General features: G+C 43.2%; 2 protein-coding genes across 3 annotated transcripts in view; one reads left to right on the top strand and one right to left on the bottom strand.

Annotated features, from left to right (window-relative positions):
* The window catches only part of LOC112070273 (guanine nucleotide-binding protein subunit beta-4), a 32,067-nt gene extending 27,401 nt beyond the window's left edge, over positions 1–4,666 (top strand). For both annotated transcript variants that reach the window (XM_070438899.1, XM_024137697.2), the window contains one exon: positions 1–4,666. In XM_070438899.1, the coding sequence (XP_070295000.1) occupies positions 1–107 (107 nt within the window). In that variant the 3' untranslated portion in view covers positions 108–4,666.
* Positions 1,780–23,813, bottom strand: part of LOC112070274 (mitofusin-1) — a 26,408-nt gene continuing 4,374 nt past the window's right edge. The window contains exons 6-18 of the mRNA XM_024137698.2: positions 23,373–23,481; positions 21,075–21,182; positions 18,005–18,158; positions 17,118–17,185; positions 15,744–15,865; positions 15,338–15,464; positions 15,014–15,118; positions 14,719–14,821; positions 12,770–12,990; positions 8,723–8,890; positions 8,239–8,435; positions 7,725–7,859; positions 1,780–7,438 (exon numbers count right to left, since the gene is read on the bottom strand). Of these exons, the coding sequence (XP_023993466.1) occupies positions 7,369–7,438; positions 7,725–7,859; positions 8,239–8,435; positions 8,723–8,890; positions 12,770–12,990; positions 14,719–14,821; positions 15,014–15,118; positions 15,338–15,464; positions 15,744–15,865; positions 17,118–17,185; positions 18,005–18,158; positions 21,075–21,182; positions 23,373–23,481 (1,687 nt within the window). The 3' untranslated portion in view covers positions 1,780–7,368. The remainder of the gene's footprint in view (positions 7,439–7,724; positions 7,860–8,238; positions 8,436–8,722; positions 8,891–12,769; positions 12,991–14,718; positions 14,822–15,013; positions 15,119–15,337; positions 15,465–15,743; positions 15,866–17,117; positions 17,186–18,004; positions 18,159–21,074; positions 21,183–23,372; positions 23,482–23,813) is intronic.

Below are 23,813 nucleotides of genomic sequence, written 5' to 3' on the forward strand. Positions count from 1 at the left end.
GTGTCCTGGCCGGTCACGACAACAGGGTGAGCTGTTTAGGCGTGACAGACGACGGCATGGCTGTAGCCACGGGCTCATGGGACAGTTTCCTCAGAATCTGGAATTAAACCCTCCAGCTCACGTCCTCCTCCCCCCCTCCACCATCCCACCCACCCATACTACTGGGCTGGACTTGAGGGTGAACACTGTCTCCCACCACCACCTCCCACCTTCCACCCGTCCAATCCACAGCCGGCACCGCTGGGAGAAAGAAATAACTCTTTCTACCTTTTCCAGGTGACATTTTTTTTTACCCACCAATTAAAACCACAGAGCTCTCAGTACCCACCGTTAGAATGGCCAATCAAAAAACACAAAAATTCCGAAACGAGATGAAGAAGAAAAAAAAGAGAAAAACCCCCCAAACCCTCGCATCCCCTCTTGTTTTTGGATGGGGGGGCTCTAGAGCGCATGTTACCGTGGTTACCGCCAAATTAGAGGACAGTCCGTGTGTAAAATGTATATATAAATACAGTATATATGCATAGCATTATGTGTGTGTGTGTATATATATGCATATATAATGTGTATGTATATATTTTTGTAGTTTTTATCCCACCCTTTTTTGTTTTATTTGCCTTAAATTGTTTAATGTATATAATATTCACAGTACTAGACGATAACACAATTCTGATTTTGTCACTTGCCTCATGTACAACATAATGGACATTTCTGTGTGTGTGTGCACGTGTGATGGTCTACCCGGCAAAGGCATGCACACATGTACTGTAACTAAAATACTGTATATTCATGTTGATGATAGGTAACGATATGAGTTATGAACTGGTGGCATTCCTCTCAACAAACATGTTGTTTTTTTGGAACACAACTGTTGTGGTCGTTTTGTAGMGACGGACTAATAAGGTTAGTTTTTTTTAGTCATGCCGCAGTTTTAGCCAAATCCCTTTTTCTAGAAACTAGTTCAACTGGGCTGTGATACACAGCCACTGTAGTTGTTGGAGGCACAGTCTCTCTGCAGTSTAACAAACTCAAAACAGCGTGAAACTACAGCCTCGAGCCCTTACAAATGGGGTCTTGGGCTAAGTTCAAAACCGCGATTGTATGGCAAATAGTATTACATCACGCCCACGCCTTGCAAATCAACAATAGTGTGATGTGTAATACATATGTTGCGATCAATTACTAATGGAGGCTTTACTGCATATACCCCAAAGGCCAAAGCCTTTACATTTAACCATTTATTTAACTAGGCAAGTCAGTTAAGAACAATTTCTTATTTACAATGGCGGCCTCCATCTGACCACTGAGGATAGGGAAATCTAGGGCCCAATGGTATCAAACGTAGGGCTCCAAACTGACAGGGGAGGGTTCTAAGGAATGTGATCATGGGGCTACTGTGAGCTAGCTCAGGCCTATATCATAGGACTAAAGAAGTACAGAGAATTGGAAATGCTTGCAGTCTATACAGTCTCTACCAGAGGCTGGTCAGTCGACGCRTTAAGATGTGAAAAAAATGACTGCTCAATGAGCTGTGAGTAAATCCTGTCATTCCTTCCCTGAGTGGACTCGAGGGAAGATGCCTTTAATAGCTTCTTGCTATGTCATCTTCAATTTTATTTGAGAAATTCTTGATAAACCATCAACAGGGTGGTTTAGTTGAGTGAGTAACGTTAACGCTGTTGGTTTAAAAAATCTTGTCACTAAAAATCACCAGTGCCACCATAAGCCTGTAATGTTATTATAAAAAAATGTTGGTCCTTGTTCAACACTTTCCCCCCCCCCCCTCACCAAAACAAACGTTATCAACAGTTTTAAGTATTGCTGGAGAAGAAAGTTAACTTGGTAGAGGGCTAGATTATGCCCCTCAAATGTAAGCAAAGAACACATGCAACATACTTCCCAACAGCAGGGAGAAGGTACAGGTAACTGCCAAAAGGATGTAAATGAGGGCTACAAAGTGTATTGAAAGCAGGTGCTTCCACACAGGTGTGGTTCCTGAGTTTAGAAATTAACATCCCATCATGCTTAGGGTCATGTATTAAAATGCTGGGCAGGCCATTATTTTGGCTACCATGGCTTTGCCCCCATAGGATGACAATGCCCCCATCCACAGGGCACGAGTGGTCACTGAATGGTTTGATGAGAATGAAAACAATGTAAGTCATATTCCATGGCCTTCTCAGTCACCAGATCTCAACCCAATTGAATACTTGTGGGAGRTTCTGGAGCRGCGCCTGASAGCGTTTTCCACCAACATCAACAAAACACCAAATGCTGGAATTTCTCTTGGAAGAATGGTGTTGCATCCCTCCAATAAAGTTCCAGACACTTGTAGAATCTCTGTCAAAGTGCATTGAAGCTGTTCTGACAGCTCATGGTGGCCCAACAACTTAACACACTTTATGTTGATGTATTCTTTATTTTGGCAGTTGCCTGTGTCTGTCACAAGACCTTTGTTAGTTTGTGCATCAGTCATCTTCCGTTTTCCTCGCAAGAAAACTTTGGTTTGGAGGCAACACTTGAATAAGGGTGCCTATTTCTTTAGTTATACACCCTAACTTCCTAAACAACTATATATATATTAGTACATGCATTGGATCCATGTGGTTCGTATTAGAAGGATCTGTGGCTTGAGATCATTCTGCCAATCTCATTGCCAACATTGACCGGAACTGGCCAGAAACTCACTTTTTCCAACATTTCAGTTGACCTCAATCACCCAGTTGCCTAATGAGGCACCACTATTTCAGTGGGCCCCAAGAGAACGTTAGAAGATAATTGTCTCGTTTAGAAAAATTGGCACTGGGTAAAGAATGAGGCAGGCTTTAACCTGCTATAACAGTCAAATGATTTGCTGAAATCAAGCAATTGTGAAGCACAGAGCCACATCAGTACTATAGTAAACACTAAAAGCCAAGCAGATGACCACAACCGCATGCAGTTCTCAAAAGTGTTGTATATTATTTTATACAATTCTGATTTCTACCATACAATGTTGTATTTATTGATTACAAGGAGCACCCTGTGATCATATAGTGATTTTTTAAATTTTTTTATACGTTTATTTAGTTGTATGTTTTTAGCTGCTTTACCTGGCTTTGCATTAATTGGATAAATGTTAAAGAAATGGCTGGTGGTTTATTAAGCCCCAAAAACACATCTTGGAGGTGACTTTGATGGAAAAAGTATTCCATATCAGTGTTGAAGTTCTCACTGATTCGTGTGGGTAACATACATGTCGGGTGTGTTAGCTTTCACATTTGTGCCAATGTCATTTGCTGACCCACAGCTGTGAACTGAAAACATGTCATCATTGACAGTTGACTGTTTCTCTTCGCTTGCTTACAGAAAGTGGCAGCTTTTTTTTCTTCTCTCCCCTAAATCTGAATCAAATCAGTGTAATTTTATTACGCTTGGCCTGTAACAAGGTCCTCTGTTGCCCAAGTGCCCAATAAAAGAGAAGTGCCCAGAACATATGGACATTCCTTCAATGTTATTAAAACACTTTGTTTTCCCCAAATTAAATTAATCTCATTGTGAATGATGAGGATCCAATGAGAAATGTGTCCCTTTTTAAGACAGGAAAGACATAACAAAATGGCAGGATGAAGTTTGGTCTTTTTTTTTTTTTTTTTACACCAACATGGCTGCCAGTGAAACAATCCCCAACTCCTGAAAGCAAGGTTGATTGTGTTGATTCCTCAGCTCAGACATCACCTGGGACAACAGAGCACCATTGCTATTCATGACCAAAAAAGGATGTCCTATAACACTGATAATTGAGGCTTGACCACAGCACCCTATAAGATGCACCGATATTAACGATTTTAACCTGAAATAGTGACCGCATTGAAATGTGCCTGTGCAGTCCCACTGATCATGTTGGTTAGCTGGGACCAATGGTTTCTAGGCTTCAGTAGTCGAAGGTGCTCAACCTCCCTGTATTTGACCATGTCATTGTATTTCTTTACGGTCTTCTATAGTTGTATTCATCATATGAAATGACTATTTGGTAAGAGCAGCCATGACAACGAGTATCCTACCTGATGGGATGCTGAGCCTCAGGCTGCAACGAACAGTGTGTGTGATGTTTTTTTTTTAAGTCTCCTTGACATATATATTCAGTCATTAAAAAGCCTGAGAGTGTACTTGCCTGGATTTCCAGGTCTAAGCAAAAGTAAGGAAGCAGCATGTGTTCTGTTGACTTGTGGACGGTCTTGCCTTGGGGATTGAGGTAGAATATTATCAAAGCAGTATTTTTAGAGGTGCGCCTTTTACGTCTTCAGAGTTTGGACAAAGTTCTGAAAACGGAGGAGCGTGTATAGAGAAAAACAAACAGACGTTGATAATAAGCATTACATTTAGTGATCACCACAAACACAAAGGAATGCACTGCCTTTTGGCTGTTGGATCTATTGGGACAGTCTTAATAGATATCTTTATTTATTTGTTTGTGTTTTAAGCCAGTGAAACCCAGGGACTTGGTGCCATGATGACTCTGACAGTGCTATTGTGTGACATTATAATCACTTGTTATGGAATAAGTTTTTTTTATATAGTCTTTCACACCAGATTTTTTTTTTTTGTATTTGTACAGTGGCTTGGTGATACTGATGGGTTGCCAGGAGTTGATATTGTAACCAATAAAAAAAGCTTTTAACAAGGATTTATGTGTTGAAGCCTATTATGATGAGAAAACTGATACAAATTGGTTAACAAATGACTTTTCAAACAATAGTTGCTTGAACGCTGACCATCTACCGTTCAGTAAAAGCTTTTCTTTGAGCAACTGTTAGTGGCTTGTGAAAGTATTCAACCCCCTTGGCATTTTTTCTATTTCGTTGCCTTACAACCTGGAATTAAAATAGATTTTTGGGGGGTTTGTATCATTTGATTGACACATGCCTATCACTTTGAAGATGCAAAATATGTTTTATTGTGAAACAAACAAGAAATAAGACAAAAMAAACTACTTGAGCATGCATAACTATTCACCTCCCCCCAAAGGCAATACTTTATAGAGCCACCTTTTGCAGCAATTACAGCTGCAAGTCTCTTGGCACATCTAGCCACTGGGATTTTTGCCCATTCTTYAAGGCATAACTGCTCCTTCAAGTTGGATGGCTTCGGCTGGTGTACAGCAATCTTTAAGTCATACCCCAGATTCTCAATTGGATTGAGGTCTGGGCTTTGATTAGGACATTCCAAACATTCAAATGTTTCCCCTTAAACCACTCGATTGATGCTTTAGCAGTATGCTTAGGGTCATTGTCCTGCTGGAAGGTGAACCTCTGTCCCAGTCTCAAATCTTTGGAAGACTGAAACAGGTTTCCCCTCGAGTTTCCCTGTATTTAGCGCCATCATTCCTTCAATTCTGACCAGTTTCCCAGTCACAGCAGATGAAAAAMATCCCCACCACCATGCTTCACTGTGGGGATGGTGTTCTCGGGGTGATGAGAGGTGTTGGGTTTGCACCAGACAAAGCATTTTCCTTGATGGACAAAAAGCTCAGACCAGAGTACCTTCTTCCAWATGTTTGGGGAGTCTCCCATATGCCTTTTGGCGAACACCAAACGTGTTTGCTTATTTTTTTTCTTTAAGCAATGCTTTTTTCTGGCCACTCTTCTGTAAAGCCCAGCTCTGTGGTGTATGGCTTAAAGTGGTCCTATGGACAGATACTCCAATCCCCGCTGTGGAACTTTGCAGCTCCTTCAGGGTTATCTTTGGTCTCTTTGTTGCCTCTGGTTAATGCCCTCCTTGCCTGGTCTGTGAGTTTGTGGGCAGCCCTCTCATGGCAGGTTTGTGGTGCCATATTCTTTCCATTTCTTAATGGATTTAATGGTGCTCCGTGGGATGTTCAAAGGTTGATATTTTTTTAATAACCCAACCTGTTTGGAGAGCTCCTTGGTGCTCCTTGCTTGGGGGTGCTCCTTGCTTAGTGGTGTTGCAGACTCTGGGGCCTTTTAGAACAGTTGTGTGTGTATATATATATATATATATATACACTGAGATCACGTGACACAAAGTCCACCTGTGTGCAATGTGACTTCTGAAGGTAATTGGTTGCACCAGATCTAATTAGGGGCTTCTTAGCAAAGGGGTGAATACATATGCACGCCCAACTTTTTTGAAACAAGTTATTTTGGTTTCGCTTCAACAATTTGGACACTTATGTCCATTACATGAAATCCCCCCACAAATCTATTTAAGTTACAGGTTGTGATGCAACAAAATAGGATGAATACTTTTGCAAGGCACTGTACATCCCCTTTCCACTTCTAAGTGGAGTTCTTCATTTTGAGTCCATTAGAGATTGTACAACAAATGCTATTCTTGAGAAAAAAAAACTAAAAGCATCCAGACAATTACATAGCATATTATTTTAATCAATTCTGGTAAGAGGTATTTACATTTATTCAAGATAACTTTTTTTTTTACAAAGTGGAGATTGTTCCATCTTGACAGGTCAAATTAGTAGAAACAGCAGAGGAACTACAAAATGCTTCTAGTTAAGATTATCTACACTATTTCCTCAGTCAGACATGACTCAAGTTGTTGAATCTGAAAAGGTATTTGCTGAATTCAAGTAGGTCCCTCAAACTGCATCTGCCTTTCACTAACTCCTGAAGTAAATTTGTGTGAGTGTTTAGGCATGTGATTTCCATTCAGAGCTGAATTTGTTCTGGTTGGCCCTTGGTACCCCATTGTAAAAAATAAATGTACAAAAAAAAACTTATTCAAGGGTTTCTTTATTTTTACTATTTTTCTACGTTGAATAATAGTGAAGACATCAAAACTATGAAATCATGTAACCCAAAAAAATGTTAAACAAATTAAAATAATGAGATTCTTCAAAGTAGCCACCCTTTGCCTTGATGGGGTATTGTGTGTAGATCGATCAGCAAAAGAATAAGGCTGTCTGAATACTTTCCAAATTGTCTTTATATACAATGGTGGTACCAGTACCAAGGGTGAACCAGAACAAATTCAGCACTGAAGGAAAATCACATGCCTACATTTGTCCAAACACACATTTACTTCATGAGTAAAAGGCATATTCAGTTAAAAGAGCAGTAGAAAACAATGTACAGGATACAGCGCCCAGGTTGTCTCCAACTTTGGAACTGTATTCACACAACTGATTCAGTTTGAGTTTAATACAGGCAGTTGTGTTAGTTCAACAAACAGGCAGTTTGTTCTCTGCAAAATCCTTCAATGTGTGTGGAGGACTGGACACTTCCACAAATCTCTTAGAGAAACATCTGTTTTGAGGTGTGGAAATTCCAGGAGGAATACTATTGAGGGGGAGGGGAGTCCAGGCATGGCGAGTCAATGCCAAGACAAGCTCCAGTGAAGAGGACCAGTCCATCAATGATGGGGATTCAGATATTGGTCTGTAAAAGTCTCCAACTGCCTCTCCAACTCTGTGGCTTTGTGCCTGAAACCATGGGGGAAAGCTGTTACAAACAGATCACACCTATTGGTACAATATTGTTGTAGAACCAATTATAACTGAGGTCAAAACACCTACACATGCAGTTAAGGTTACAACTGACCTTTAACCCTCAATATAACCAATGGTGAAGAAATTACATTCGAGGCAAAGCACCACGGGCATCAAAAATGTTAAATGCAAACCATTGGGGGGTGAACTATTTTAACAGAGCTATGCAGGGGTGGCAATGGCAGGGGTAACACTGGACCCAGGAGAAAGCTAGACTGACCGGAGGATCTTGGAGCGGCACTGGACGGTCTCCAGAGTCTGGACCTTGGCGGTCAGTCGGCTGATTTCTCCCTCCTGCTCCCTCTTTGTCAGGTCAACCTGCTGACACAGCCGAGCAAAGGTCGTGGCCATCTCCCTGGGCAACGCAAAGATCAAAGCATGCATCACTTATTTTATTACCCACTTCACAGAAAAGATGGGGTGGGGGYGTAGATTTGTCTATCAGCAGATTCAGCCCCATACAATACATCAGTAGTGAATTGATTCATAAAGGAAGTGTCTTCAGAAACATCTACATACGAGGCTCAACTATGAGTTACTGTACTGGGATTGAGGCCTGCAGATTTGTCTGAATGAACACCACAAGGTCTACCTCGACAGATGACACAGGAATATTGACTGACAGCCATTTTCATACCTCAAAAGCAGTCTACAATAGAAACAAACCTTGATGTCAGGGGAAACTTCCCCTTTAAGAGAGTATCCTCATTCCCAGAGGTGCAGACTGTACTTACTGCTGGACCTGGTGGCTGCAGTTGGCACTGGTGAAGCTGACAATCAGCTGCAGCTTCTCTGTGGCGTAGTCCACAAACTGGCGCTTCAGGGCACGCTCCTTGGCYTTGGTGGTCCACGTGAGCTTCTCCCACAGGTAGAGCAGGCCGTACATGGAGGCCGACAGGGCTATGAGCCGCCAGCCCACCGTCCGCCACACCTAGGACACACACGGGAGAGGTRGGTTGTAGTTTGAGCAGTGTACCTCTATGGGTTGACAGGCCTAATCTKGGGGTGTTGTTATAAAATAGTTTCCAAAACATTGAAGGGAAGTTGRAGAGCAGCACCCACCTACATTCTGGAAAAACAAAGTTGTATTTTTGTGGTGAAAAATAAAGTATTCTACCAGCTGGATTAAAGCCCCAGCCATACAGTGTAGCCCTGTATAACTAAACAGGTTGCCAGATTGGTGACCTGGAGGGTGGGTGCAGAAAGACAACTACTCACCACTCCTCCGACGATGACCATACTCATGGACGTGCGGGAGGCGAGGGAGGCCACGTTSGTGGCCATGGACATCATCAGGTCCTCCTGGGAGAGCGTGGCGTCCTGGGGCTGGGCAACGGCAACACTGGAGGGTCCGCTGGAGGGTGTGGTGGACAGGGAGCGCGTCATCTGAACAGGAGAGACAGACACAGGCTTACTGAGTGTGGTGGATTCCTAATATTACATTCTAAACCTGGGATGTTATTGAGACGATGTAGGAAATTAACTACCAGTTAATTTGAATAAAAAGAACCACTAATGATAACCTGGGTTCCAAACCTGGGTTCCAAACTGATCCATTGTTTCACTGGTCAAACRGCGCATGTAATTTATAATTTCAGTAACTTTAATAAAAGCCAGAATATATGAATGGAACAGAAAGAGAACGACACATTTAATTCATATTTTGAAGAGGTATCAATGGCATGTCTATTCTATATCATTCATTACATGTTAAAACATATCTACTATGCATCTATTTCAGTCATGTTTAAACATACAGACAGTACCAGTCAAAAGTTGGGACACCTACACAGTCAAGGGTTTCTTTATTTTGACTATTTTCTACATTGTAGAATAGTGAAGACATGAAAACTRAAATAACACATGGAAACATGTAGTAACCAACAAAAAAGTGTTAAATAAATCAAAATATATATTTTACATATTTGAGATTCTTCAAAGTAGCCACCCTTTGCCTTGATGACAGCTTTGCACACTCTTGGCATTCTCTCAACCAGCTTCATGAGGTAGTCATCTGGAATGCATTTCAATTAACAGGTGTGCCTTGTTAAAAGTTACATTTGTGGAATTTCTTTCCTTCTTAATGCGTTTGAGCCAAATCAGTTGTGTTGTGACAAGGTAGGYGTGGTATACAGAAGATAGCCCTATTTGGTAAAAGATCAAGTCCATAATATGGCAAGAACAGCTCAAATAAGCAAAGATTAAACCCATCAAGCGTTATGATGAAACTGGCTCTCATGAGGACCGCCACAGGAAAGGAAGACCCAGAGTTACCTCTGCTGCAGAGGATAAGTTGCATTAGAGTTAACTGCACCTCAGAAATTGCAGCCCAAATAAATTCTACAGAGTTCAAGTAACTGACACATCTCAACATCAACTGTTCAGAGGAGACTGTGTGAATCCAGACTTCATGGTCGAATTGCTGCAAAGAAACCACTACTAAAAGGACACTAATAAGAAGAGACTTGCTTGGGCCAAGAAACATGAGCAATGGACATTAGACAGGTGGAAATCTGTCTTTGGTCTGGAGTCCAAATTTGAGATTTTTGGTTCCAACCGCCGTGTCTTTGTGAGACGCAGAGTAGGTGAACGGATGATCTCTGCATGTGTCCCACCATGAAGCATGGAGGTGCTTTGCTGGTGACACTGTCAGTGATTTATTTAGAATTCAAGGACACTTAACCAGCATGGCTACCACAGCATTCTGCAGCGATACACCAGCCCATCTGGTTTCACTTAGTGGGACTATCATTTGTTTTTCAACAGGACAATGACCCAACACAGCTCCAGGCTGTGGAAGCACTATTTGACCAAGACGGAGCGCTCATCAGAGACCTGGCCTCCACAATCCCCCGACCTCAACCCAATTGAGATGGTTTGGGATGAGTTGGACGGCAGAGTAAAGGAAAAGCAGCCAACAAGTGCTCAGCATATGTGGGAACTCCTTCAAGATTGTTGGAAAAGCTTTCCAGGTGAAGCTGGTTGAGAGAATGCCAAGAKTGTGCAAAGCTGTCAAGGCAAAAAGGTGGCTATTTGGAAGAATCTAAAATATATTTTGATTTGTTTAACACTTTTTTGGTTACTACATGATTCCATGTGTTATTTCATAGATGATGTCTTCACTTGTATTCTCCAATGTAGAAAATAGTACAAATAAAGAAAAACCCTTGAATGGCAGTGTCAGAGGAAAGCCCATAAAATTGGCAGACTCCAGTCACCCAAGTTAGACTTTTCTCTGCAACCACACGGCAAGCGCTACCGGAACACCAAGCCTAGGACCAAAAGGCTCCTCAACAGCTTCTACCCCCCCCCAAGCCATAAGACTGCTGAACAATTAATAAGCTCGCTACCGGACTTTTTACATCGACCCCCCCTCCCTTTTGTACACTGCTGCTACTCGCTGTTTGTTACCTATGCATAGTCCCTTTACCCCCACCTACATGTACAGATTACCTCAACCAGCCTGTACCCCAACACAGTACAAGTGCCCCCTGTATATAGCCTCGTTGTTCTTCTTATTGTGTTACTTTTTATTTAAGTCTACTTGGTAAATATTTTCTTTACTCTACTTGAACTGCACTGTTGGTTAAGGGCTTTTAAGTAAGCATTTCAAAGTAAAGTCTACACTTGCTGTATTCTGCGCATGTGACAAATAAAGTTTGATTTGATGAGTAGGTGTCCAAACCTTTGACTGGTACTGTATACATACACAAAAGTATGTGGACACCCCTTCAAATTAGTGGACTCTGATATTTCAGCCACACCCATTGCTGACAGGTATAAAATTGAGCACACAGCCATGCAATCTCCATAGACAAACATTGGCAGTAGAATGGCCTTATTGAAGAGCTCAGTGACTTTCAACGTGGCCCGTCATAGGATGCCACCTTTCCAACAAGTTAGTCCATCAAATTTCTGCTCTGCTTGAGCTGCTCTGGTCAACTGTAAGTAGTGTTACTGTGCAGTGGAAACGTATAGGCGCAACAACGGCTCAGCTGTGAAGTGGTAAGCCACACAAGCTCACAGAACGGGGCCACCAAGTGCTGAAGCACGTAGTGTGTAAAAATCGTAAGTCCTTTTTTGCAACATTCCCTACAGAGTTCCAAACTGCCTCCKGAAGCAACGTCAGCACAATAATTGGTCATTGGGAGCTTTATGAAATGGGTTTCCATGGCCGAGTAGCCGCACACACAAGTGCAATGCCAAGCGTCGACTGGAGTGGTGTAAAGCTGGCCGCCATTGGACTCTGGAGCAATAGACACAGGTTCTCTGGAGCGATAATCACGCTTCACCATCTGGCAGTCCAGCGAACAAATCTTGTTTTGGCAGATACCAGGAGAACGCTACCAGCCCCAATGCATAGCGCCAACTGTAAAGTTTGGTGGAGGAGGAATAATGGTCTGGGGCTGTTTTTCATGGTTCGGGCTAGGCCCCGTCGCTCCAGTGAAGGGAAATCGTAATGCTACAGCATACAATGACTTCAGACAATTCTGTGCTTCCAACTTTGACTGGCCTGCACAGAGCCCTGACCTCAACCCCTATCAAACACATTTGGAATTAATTGGAACTTCAACTGTGAGCCAGGGCTAATTGCCCAACATCAGCGCCCGACCTCACTAATGCTCGTGGCTGAATGGAAGCAAGTCCCTGCAGAAATATTCCAACATCTAGTGGAAAGCCTTCCCATAAGAGTGGAGGCTGTTATAGGGGGGGACCAACTCCATATTAATGCCCATGATTTTGGAATGAGATGTTTGACAAGCAGGTGTCCACATACACTTCATGACCAAAACTATCTATACAACACCAAGAACATATCACCAATCCTCACCAACGACTATTCCTCAGCCTTGGGTTTTGTGATGCTTGATTAGACATGGAAACAGAGGTGGACACAGATGGAAGAGACAGTGAGAGAGGTGGACGTGGGGATTGGACCCTGCACTCTGGAGTTACCATTCAACCCACCCATGTGTTTTCACTGTGGTTACCTGAAGATGCTGGTCAACCAGCATCACAACTCTTAACCATCTAGTACAGTCATAACATGTCATACCTTTTATACAACATAATACACTACAGATGACATCTATCCCCATCATTTCTCACCGTTATGCCTTACGTAAGGTGAAGTTGCCCCCTACACGCTGATCTTGGGTCAGTTTTGTATTTCCCCCACTCACCAATGGTTATGGGTAASATTGGTAGAGGAAGCTGATTCTAGCTCTGCACCTAGGGGAAACKTCAACCCTGGAGCCACCTTACCGGGAAGTTCTTGTCGACCAGCATGAGGGCCCGATTGGCGTTGGTGGGCCCCAGGAAGCGGTTGACCAGCGCCGTCCAACCCATYGAGAACTGGAACTCTATGTTTTCCTGGAAGTCCGAGCAGAGCGTGGCACAGTTCAGGTCGTAGCTCAGGTCAAACTTGTGACAGGGCACCAGCATCTGTATCTGAACAGCAGGGGGCAGCAGAGGCTGCAGACTCTCTGGTGGTGGGAAAACAAGGAAAGAATGACACCAATCTAGAGCAGGGGTATTCAACTAACCCTACGAGTTGAGAGCCTGCTGGTTATGTTCTACCTGATCATTCATTGCACCCACCTGGTGTCCCAGGTCTAAATCAGTCCCTAATTAAACGGGTACAATGTGGGGACAAAAAAAACCGGTGGAACTGAACTGTCTTCAAGGTCCAGAGTTAAGTTTGAAGGGTCTAGATGACAGACCCAAACACTTTGAATGCTTCCTGATTTCCTTGAAGTCAGAGATTTGACAGAACTGGATCAGTGGAAGCTGTGTTATAGAACCTGAATTGGCACCCTATTCAACTGTTACAAAAATGGCCCTCCTTTCCATAATAGTGTCTAAATACACAATGATCCAAGAGGAATAGATGGGTGAGAAGAGAGCAATATGGAACAATCCTTTGGTGCTAGGCGTACTTTCCTCTCATTCAATTGGTTTACTCCCTTCTGCAATAGTCCCAGTCCTGAACATTATAGAGGTCAATAACATTGACGTCAGTCTGCTTTATGATTGGTGGCCGTGTCACTCACACACACACACACACCACCACACACACCACACACACACACACCTCATGACAAAACACTTGGGGGGCTATGAGCCGTGTCATGACCGAAACCTGATCCCAGATAAGTTTGTGCTAACAACACGAGACCAGACATGACCAGGGCTAGCCAAATATAAGTATTTATTTATGGGTTGTGTTACATGGTGCACCACTACCTACCAATCACGTCTCTCTGGGGAGGACAGCTCCCTACCTACCAATCACGTCTCCTCTGGAGAGGACAGCTCCCTACCTACCAATCACGTCTCTCTGGGAGACAGCTCCCTACCTACCAATCACGTCTCCTGGGAGGACAGCTCCCTACCTACCAATCACGTCTCTCTGGGGAAGGGACTGCTCCCTACCTACCAATCACGTCTCTCTGGGAGGGACAGCTCCCTACCTACCAATCACGTCTCTCTGTGGGAGGACTCTCCCTACCTACCAATCACGTCTCTCTGGGGAGGGACTGCTCTTTACCTACCAATCACGTCTCTCTGGGCGAGGACTGCTCCCTACCTACCAATCACGTCTCTCTGGGGAGGGACTGCTCCCCCACCTACCAATCACGTCTCTCTGGGAGGACTGCTCCCCACCTACCAATCACGTCTCTCTGGGAGGGACTGCGCCCACCTACCAATCACGTCTCTCTGGGGAGGACTGCGCCCCACCTACCAATCACGTCTCTCTTGGGAGGACTGCGCCCCACCTACCAATCACGTCTCTGGGAGGGACTGCGCCCCACCTACCAATCACGTCCTCTGGGGAGGACTGCGCCCCACCTCCAATCACGTCTCTCTGGGGAAGACTGCTCCCTACCTACCAATCACACTCTCTGGGAGGACTGCTCCCTACCTACCGATCACGTCTCTCTGGGAGGACGGCTCCCTACCTACCGATCACGTCCTCTGGAGGACTGCTCCCTACCTACGATCACTCTCTCTGGAGACTGCTCCTACCTAACCGATCACGTCTCTCGGGGAGGACTGCTCCCTACCTACCGATTCACGTTCTCTGGAGACTGCTCCCTACCTACGATCACGTCTCTCTGGAGGACTGCTCCCTACCTACCAGCACGTCTCTCTGGGAGGACTGCTCCCTACCTACCGATCACGTCTCTCTGGGAGGACTGCTCCCTACCTACCGATCATGTCTCTCTGGGAGGACTGCACGGAGGCGTTGACAGCGTTGGAGCAGCGGAAGGCCAGGTTCTTACCCATGCCCTGCTCGATGTGGCTCAGCAGCTCCTGTAAGGAAGGGTCAGGTGGTCATGGAGTGGTTACAGAAACAGAGTGCGTAGAAGAGAGGTCACTACTGAGATGTTATAGAGTCCTGATGCTCCTAACCTAAATGCTACGTGTGCTACATCAGTGACAACGCTTCCATTTCATGGAGAAGACCTGTGTGTCAGTCATTGGTGTAACGGTACTCAAACGCACTGATTTGTAACGCTTGAGGATGTGGGGCGAGGGGTGGAAGTCCGAGTGGAACTCCTCGATGAGCACGTTGAGACGACAGATCTCTTCGCCCATGGCACTGGACACCTTGAGAAAACAGTTGTGTCAGTACCTGGCTAAAACAAACATTTTTAACCATCTGGGGTAAGTAACCCTTGGAATGGATTGAGGATTGGTGCTGTATTAAATCCATAAAATGCCGTTGGCAGCATGACCAGGAAAGGCCATTCCCTGCAGTGTTATGAGGCTTTAAGGAATTTCAAAACATATTGTAAACAGTCATGTTTTTCCATGGCCACGGTTTACCTTGCTCTCCACCTCCACTGTGACAGCCTTGATCTTCTTCTTGATGTCTTCTATGAGCAGCTGGAGCTGGTTCGTCACAAACGCCAAACGGTCCAYCTGGTACTCACGGTCCTCCAATGAGGCCACTCTAGAGGACACACAGGAAGTGGTAAGGTGAGACACGTAGTAGATCAGTGCTTCCACAGGATGTGCAAAGGTTTGTTCCAATATCCATACTACTTAGAAATGTACTGGGCCTGCCCTGTTGGAACCCACCTAACATTCCAAAACATCTTAGTCATTGGACAAAAATGCTAAATCATAAATGTTACCGTTTCCATACAAAACATTTGGGAATGACTGAATAAACAGAACATCCAGGAAGAAGAGGGATGGGCTGTGAGCGGATGGATCAGAGAACACTCACCTCTTCTCTGCTGCCTTGATGTTGATGGCGTCCATGATGGCTTTGACCGTTTCAGTGATCTGCTTGGCCCTGATAGTGTGCTGCTCAAACTTTGTTTTCACTGCTGACTGCGAGATACACTCCTGGGAGGCCATATAAACACACGTTACTGTGACGGGGGGCTGCGACACGACCTACTGGGCTTTTCAACCTACTGAGTCGAGCCCAACCAAGCTGTGCTGGCCTGATTGCGCCATAAGCATCCACCATAGTTTGAAAAGGACCATGTGAAGCCAGAACAGTTTGGTTCGGGTCAGCACGAGTGTGAAAAGGGTATAGGCAGGACAAAAAAAGGACAAGATATACACCTGCTGCTGCAATTTATGGAGGATTTTGTGAAATCAATCAAGTGGGGAAATTTTTACTAATAAAAATGACAGCAGCAGCTCTGCATCTCAAGTCACAGCCCCATGGTTCTTAGGCTCTCAGTAACGTGTTAGTGTAGACATAGCAAAATCATAGAAGTACAGCAATTCTAAGAACGGGAGATTAGTATTTCCTGAACATAAAACAACTCGGACCAGACAAAATGCAGGCAACAGAACACAATACAACAAATGACAGTGAACAGAATGAAAATTAAACTGAAAGAAATTGATGATCCTCGCCAAAGCAAATCTAGACTTCAGCAATGAAGACGCAGATTGATGGTAATATGCACATTGATTGGCCTAAGCAGGGAGTCAGCGGGGCGGGCTTGGTTTGGAGACGCGTGATTGGTGGAGAGACGAGTAGTGCGGTGATGAGTTGGAAAGACTAGAGTTGTTTCTCACAGCACAGGATCATAGAGATAGTGATTAGAATGGGTCAACACTACTATCTGCAGTGGCACGGAATATAATCTAGTTAACCTCCTATCCATTACACAGCTTTCCCTTCAGGTGTTCGACCCTATAGAGGTAAATGGTATGGGGCAGCGTAACTAAGCTGAGCTTTAGACAAGGAATTCTCTATTGCTAATCTTTTCTCTACCATAACAAGCACACACTTTGACACAGTTCTGTCCCTCGTCCAACACGATGTTCAGAGTCCCACTGGAAAAGCCAGTCCAGAGAATTCAGAGACACAGAGCCTGGTATGCCTGGTATGCTCTGCATGTTCTGAATGTCCTGGGCTGCACCTTGAGGAGCCGCCACTGTCTGACTTGACTACACATCGTTTTAACTGTCATCTTGATTGCTTGGAATACATTAATGTACTTCTGTCATTTCATTTTACATTCATACTGTGGGGCTCTCTTATTAAATTAGTTTTATTTAAATCATCAAAACCATCGGAGGCTTGAGAACGAGGGGTGTTAGACATTGTCACAACCACACACACACAAACACTTGCCTCAAATATTCTCTCGAAACTCTGGAACTCCTTGAGCCTCTCCTGGAAACCTTCGGCTAAMGCTCCACCTGGGAAACGTCATATTGTCATCCAAAGATCACCACACCTCTCCAAAACTGAGTCTAGTACCATTATGCCTATAAACTACTACACAAATAAATAATTTAAAAAAAGGGGACATTTCACTTTTGTATCAGTTAGCAGTGAGTTAAAAAGCATGGGGAAAGAGCTCTGCGGAGCACCGCTTCGGTCCACTCGCTTTTGAACGGTGGTGGTCAAACACCTGATAAAACGCAACAGGTAGGTTGAAAATCTGCTGAACGCTTCAAAGTGAAATATCCCTTTAACCTAGAAAGGATCAGAAACTACATCAGACGGAGAAGATGGACGCCAGGCTAAAAACAGAGCTCAAGACAGACACCACCCAAACAAAAAAAGGTCATGTTGGAGCATGTGAGCCAATGGACTGCATAAGTACCTTGATCCCATGTAGCTGGTGTTGACAAGAGTTGATAGTGAAGTTTCAGTTAGTTTTATAGTTTGGCTGGGGAGGTGTTGTTTGGAGGGGACACTGTGGATCTAATTTGGAGAAGCCTATCAGGAACAGTGTGGACAGGACAAAACCCATGGCCTGAGTGAGCCTGCTTGCTCACCCCACACACCCAATCTATCCACAGTCACCTACACAGTACACACCCAATCCATCCAGTCACCTACACAGTACACCCAATCCATCCAGTCACCTACACAGTACACCCAATCCTTCCACAGTACACACCCAACCACCAACACCTGGTTTGACCACAGTGGACACCATGGTTTACCACTATTCACACACGCTTGCCTACACCCCCACCCACCGTTTGACCACCCCCGGCCGGGCTTACCAGACTCTGGCATACCCTGGGCGCGCTGCATGCGGGAGTTAAGCACCTCCTTGGCTGACACAAAGAAGATGTGGTTGGGCGCCTGCTCCCGGTCCAGCACCTTCAGCTCCTCCACCAGGAAGTTGACGCAGCGGTCCGTGTGCTGCTTTCGAACCTGTAGGAGGGGAACGTTACGGCATCGTCACAGCAACATCACCACAATGTTAAAAGCCCATAGCAATAACAGAAACTCCAGAGCTGTGCATGATCATGGAATTCTGGGTAACGATTAATTGTAATGCAAATGTCCACGGTTGTCATACTTGTTGAAAAATATATATGTTTGAGTGTGTAATGCATCTTTGAATATTAACTATGACATACTGAAAGAATACAGCACAGCTTTGGTGACAACCAAGTCTCACACTAATGGTTGTGACAGCTTGGAACTTTTGGAAATAAATCTTCTCCCGACCATTCCGTTCTGGTTCTAAAATTATTACCCAGTAGCAGTTTAAAATTTTACATTTAGGGTACATTTGTTTAACTATATTTACTTGAAAATTAAGTTGAATCCCCTCCCCTCCATCTTAAAATTAAAAAAAGGTGGCTTTAGAAACTATTTACACCCCTCAACTTGATTCACATTTTGTTGAGTTACACCCTAAATTTAAAATGGGGCGGCAGGTAGCCTAGTGGTTAGAGCGTTGGGCCAGTAACCGAAAGGCTTGCCTAGTTAAATAAAAAGGTTCAATAAAAAATGAAATTCCCAAACATGCATCCTGTTTGCAGTAAAACTGCAAGAAAAAAAATATAAATTGCAATGTTTGGGGCAAATCCAACAACACATCACTATTTTCAAGCATGGTGGCGGCTGCATCATGTTATGTTAAGGACTAGGGAGTTTATGATGAAAAGAGAAACGGAATAGAGCTAGGCACAGGCAAAATCCTAGAGGAAAACCTGGATCAGTCTGCTTTCCAGACAGACAAATTCTCCTTTCAGCAGGAAAATAAACCTAAAACAGAAGGACAAATATACACTGGAGTTGATTACCAAGGCAACACGGAATGTTGCAGAGTGGCCTAGTTACAGTTCTAACTTAAAATCTGCTTGAAAATCTATGGCAAGACCTGAAAATGGCTGTCTAGCCATGATCAACAACCAACTTGACAGAGCTTGAAGAATTTAACAAAAATTATACTGCCAATATTGTACAATCCAGGTGTGCAAAGCTCTTAGAGACTGACCCAGAAAGACTCATCGGTGTGAATACTTATGGAAAAAAAAAGATTTCTGTTTCAATATGTGCAAAAATCTCAATTTTTTTTTTYTYCACGTTGTCATTATGGGATAGTGTGTGAAGATGGGTGAAAGAAAATATTTAATCCCTTTTGATTTCAGCCTGTAACAAAAATGTGGAATAAGTCAAGAGGTATGAATAATTTCTGGAGGCTCTGTATATGGAACAGGGAAAAACATTCACCAGGCACCATAGTATTATTTCTCATTCCATTTACGAACATTTGATCCACAAAAATAAGCGATATGAATTTTAAACCAACAGTTTGCAAAGTACTTATGAACGTTCTGGAAGTTTGAACATCCAACAGGCCTACATGATCAATCACTTCACATTTGCAACATTGATCATGCAATGCATGCTGTCGTGAGCTAAAATAATCACAGTAGAAAAATGGAAAAGAAAAATAAACTAATTTAGGTCTACTGGAACATGAGCCAGCCAAAGGTAGGCTTACTTTATTGAAGTACTTTACTGATTTATTGAAATGACAGTAGCATTTGTCGTCAATACTGCGACCACAATACAGTAGCCAAGTTGATTCTAAGTGACTCCCGGTCCATCAATCAGGAGAATGTCCACCAGCTTTGATTAGTTACTGTAAATTGACATACAATACAGACACACCTTAAAATTAGTGGAGTCAGCCATGTCAGGTCACACACATTTTGATTTATTACTCCAGTTAACTTCTCTAGGGTAGGGGGCAGCATTTGGAATTTTGGATGAAATGCATGCCCAAATTAAACTGCCTGCTTCTCGGGCCCAGAAGATATGATATGCATATAACTGGTAGATTTGGATAGAAAACACTCTAAAGTATGCAAAACTGTTAAAATAGTGTCTGAGTATAACAGAACTGACTTGGCAGGCAAAAACCTGAGAAAAATCCATTCAGGAAGTATTTTTATTTATTTATTTATTTTTCTATTCAATGCCATTACAGTATCCATTGACTTAGGACTCAAATTGCAGTTTCTATGCCTTCCACTAGATGTCAACAGTCTTTAGAAATAGTTCCAGGCTTGTATTCTGAAAAATGAAGTAGTAAGAGCAGTCGGAATGAGTGGACCCTAAAGTGTCACAGAGCCTTTTCATGCGCACGACCGAGAGAGTGCGTTTCTTGTTTACCTTTTAAAATTGACGACGTTATTGTCCGGTTGAAATAYTATCGATTATTTAGGCTAAAAACAACCAGAGGTTTGAATATAAACATTGTTTGACATGTTTCTATGAACTTTACAGATACAATTTAGATTTTTTTGTCTTCCTGTTTTGACTGCGTTTGAGCCTGTGGATTACTGAAGAAACCGAACAAAAAGGAGGTTTTTGGATATAAAGAGACTTTATCGAACTAAAGGAACATTTATTGAGTAAATGAATGTCTGCTGAGTGCAACCATATGACGATCATCAAAGGGATTAATTGTATCTATTTCTGACGTGTGTAACTGTTCTACTTGGCTGGTTACTGTTTGTAATGAATTGTCTAGTGGGCTATGTTCTCAAATAATCTTAAGGTATGCTTTCGCCATAAAGCATTTTTAAATCTGACAGTGGTTGGATTCACAAGAAGTTAATCTTTAAACCTATATAAAATATGTATTGTTTTCTGAATTTTTATCATGTGTATTTCTGTATTTGAATTTGGCACCCAGCAGTTTCACTGGCTGTTGAAGAGGTGGGACGCTACCGTCTCACGTGCCCAAGAGAGGTTAACAAGGTAATTTCCACTTTGACTAATTCTTAATTTCCATTAATGTCCAGTTATTGTTGGTAAGTCACTCACATCCTCCATGTACTCCGGCTCATTGGCTGAGGCGTCCCAGCGGTTGTTGAGAATGAAGATGTTGGGTTTGGAGAGCTTCTCGTTCACCTTGTGGAAGAAATGCTTCTCCTAGAAAACAAGAAAAATTCAAGGTCAGGAATTGTTAGTGCACTAATTAAGTCTTAAAACCAAAGTGTAGTGTTAACCTTTATTTTGTATCTAATTATATTTTTGTGTAAGGAGAACTCAATTCCTTTTTTATTTTATTGATTTAAATTTTACAGGACAGTTGGAAGAGAGCGGGGTATAGATATTGGAAGAAGGACACAGACAGCTGGCTGACACAAGGCTGGAAACCTCGTTGCCAGGGGCACATGCTTGGAGTCAAACGTTACAGTCTACACCAGACTTCCCCATGTGTTTAACCTTTACAAACAATTCAGAGATAAGGTGTCCCAACGCAGTTCTGTGTAAATACAGCACGTGTGCTATCGGGGAAGGAGATAGGCATTTGTAAAGGGTCACGAAGATACTGTAGGTTATGACATAGCTAATAAGCTAGGAAAAGGTCTCAAGTCACTGAAAGACTGTTATTGTCTGTTATCAAACAGCAGAGTTTACTCCCTAAACTAAAGCAGAACAAATGCTTCTTCACTTCATCTGCGTAACAAGTGTGTGTCCAGGTGCATTGCATTATCGCAGTCTAACAACGCTAATCTAACGTACTTTAGAGCGCTTACAATATACTGGGTGCTGTGATTGAAATCAGAGGCTGGGTATCCTAGGGTGCATTGTCAAAACGGTAAGTGAGAAGAGGGGGAAACAGGACCTGTCCCTTGAAGAGATTTGGCACAGATAACGAGAGAGCCCAGTGATTGACTACGTGCCTCTGACATAACATGAATGCGTCGGCAGACATAAACAGAGCTGGGCCTAAGTGCTGGAGCAAATTGGAGCCGGCCGTATCCTAGCACTGATGACTAACAAGCTTTGGAAAGAAAACACTTCCTTTACTGTCACTTGACATACCAATTCTCACAGTTAGTTACAACCCCATAACCAGCCTACACAAGCTGCTTAATTTGCAAAGATTACCTTAAAGCACATATACATATTATATATAAAATACGTTGACAATTCCTTCTGTACGAAAATATAAAACGCAACAGGTAAAGTGTTGGTCCCATGTTTCATGAGATCAAATAAAAGTTCCCAGAAATGTTCCATACGCACAAAAAGCTTATTTCTCTCAAATGTTGTGCACAAATCTGTTTACATCCCTGTTAGTGCGCATTTCTCCTTTGCCAAGATAATCCATCCACCTGGGCTTCAGAGTGGCGCAGCAGTCTAAGGGCACTGCATCTCAGTGCAAGAGGCACAACAGTCACTGGTTCGATTCCAAGCTGTATCACATCCGGCCGTGATTGGGAGTCCCATATGGTGATGCACAATTGGCCCAGCGTTGTCAGGTTTGAGCGGGGTAGGCAGTTGTATATATAATAATTTGTTCTTAACTGACTTGCCTAGTTAAATAAAGGTTCAATTTAAAAAATATATATTTTAAACTTGCTTTTATTTTTGTTCAGTGTAGCTGCGTCAAATAAGCTTAACATTTTTTGCTTTCTAGAACACATAAACCTCTTGATAGAACTGTTAACATGACTAAATCAAATCCTTTCGTATTTCCCATCTCCAAAAAGACCAGGATGTTTGGTGGAAAAAGAATTACAAGGAATCCATTAGAAAAATCCATGAGCACACAGCTATCTGCAATCCTGAAGCTCTGCTATCTGGGCATGATGACTCCTTGCTGTCCCCAGTCCACCTGGCCTTGCTGCTATTCCAGTTTCAACTGTTCTGCCTGCGGTTATGGAACCGCCACCTGTCCCAGACCTGCTATTTTCAACTCTTAATGATCAGCTATGAAAAGCCAACTGAAAATTATTCATGATTATTATTTGACCATGCTTGTCACTTATGAATATTTTGAACATCTTGGCATAGTTCTGTTATAATCTCCACCCGGCACAGCCAGAAGAGGACTGGCCACCCCTCATAGCCTGGTTCCTCTCTAGGTTTCTTCCTAGGTTTTGGCCTTTCTAGGGAGTTTTTCCTAGCCACCGTGCTTCTACACCTGCATTGCTTGCTGTTTGGGGTTTWAGGCTGGGTTTCTGTACAGCACTTCGAGATATTAGCTGATGTACGAAGGGCTATATAAAATAAACTTGATTTGATTTGATTTGCTACAAGACAAGACGCATTGACTGGTCAGCACTGTCTAGAGCCGGTTGGGATTGGTCAGATTGTGAGCTCCGTTACCGTGTTCATGAGGGTTGATTCAGAGTTGGCCACCAGCACAAAGACGTCAGCGTCCAGGCAGAACTTGTCGATCCAGCTGTCCAGCTGCGTGGTGACATCTGTCCCAGGGCTAAAGAAGATGGAGGATGTTTTAGAGCAGGTCAAGGTCACTGCTTCTCAGAGTAATACAGCCTAATCAACCTCCGTTTACTGATGGTCAATCATTACCATGGGGCTTGGGACACTGGTGGTTGATGGCTATTCTAGTTATCCTACTTAGCAATAGTACAGAGCATACTGTATGGACTCCAAGCAAGCTACAGAGGTAAAATTGCAATCCTCAAACAGGGAGGCACACAGAAAAGCAAAAAAAGATTAACGTGGGTTCACTTTTTCAGCCTTTGTCGGTGTTTAGTTCATAGGTGATCTGTGTATATAACAATCATCAATGCCTGATCAAAT

The sequence above is a fragment of the Salvelinus sp. IW2-2015 genome, unplaced genomic scaffold (genome assembly GCF_002910315.2).
Source record: "Salvelinus sp. IW2-2015 unplaced genomic scaffold, ASM291031v2 Un_scaffold1273, whole genome shotgun sequence".
Lineage (NCBI taxonomy): Eukaryota > Metazoa > Chordata > Actinopteri > Salmoniformes > Salmonidae > Salvelinus > Salvelinus sp. IW2-2015.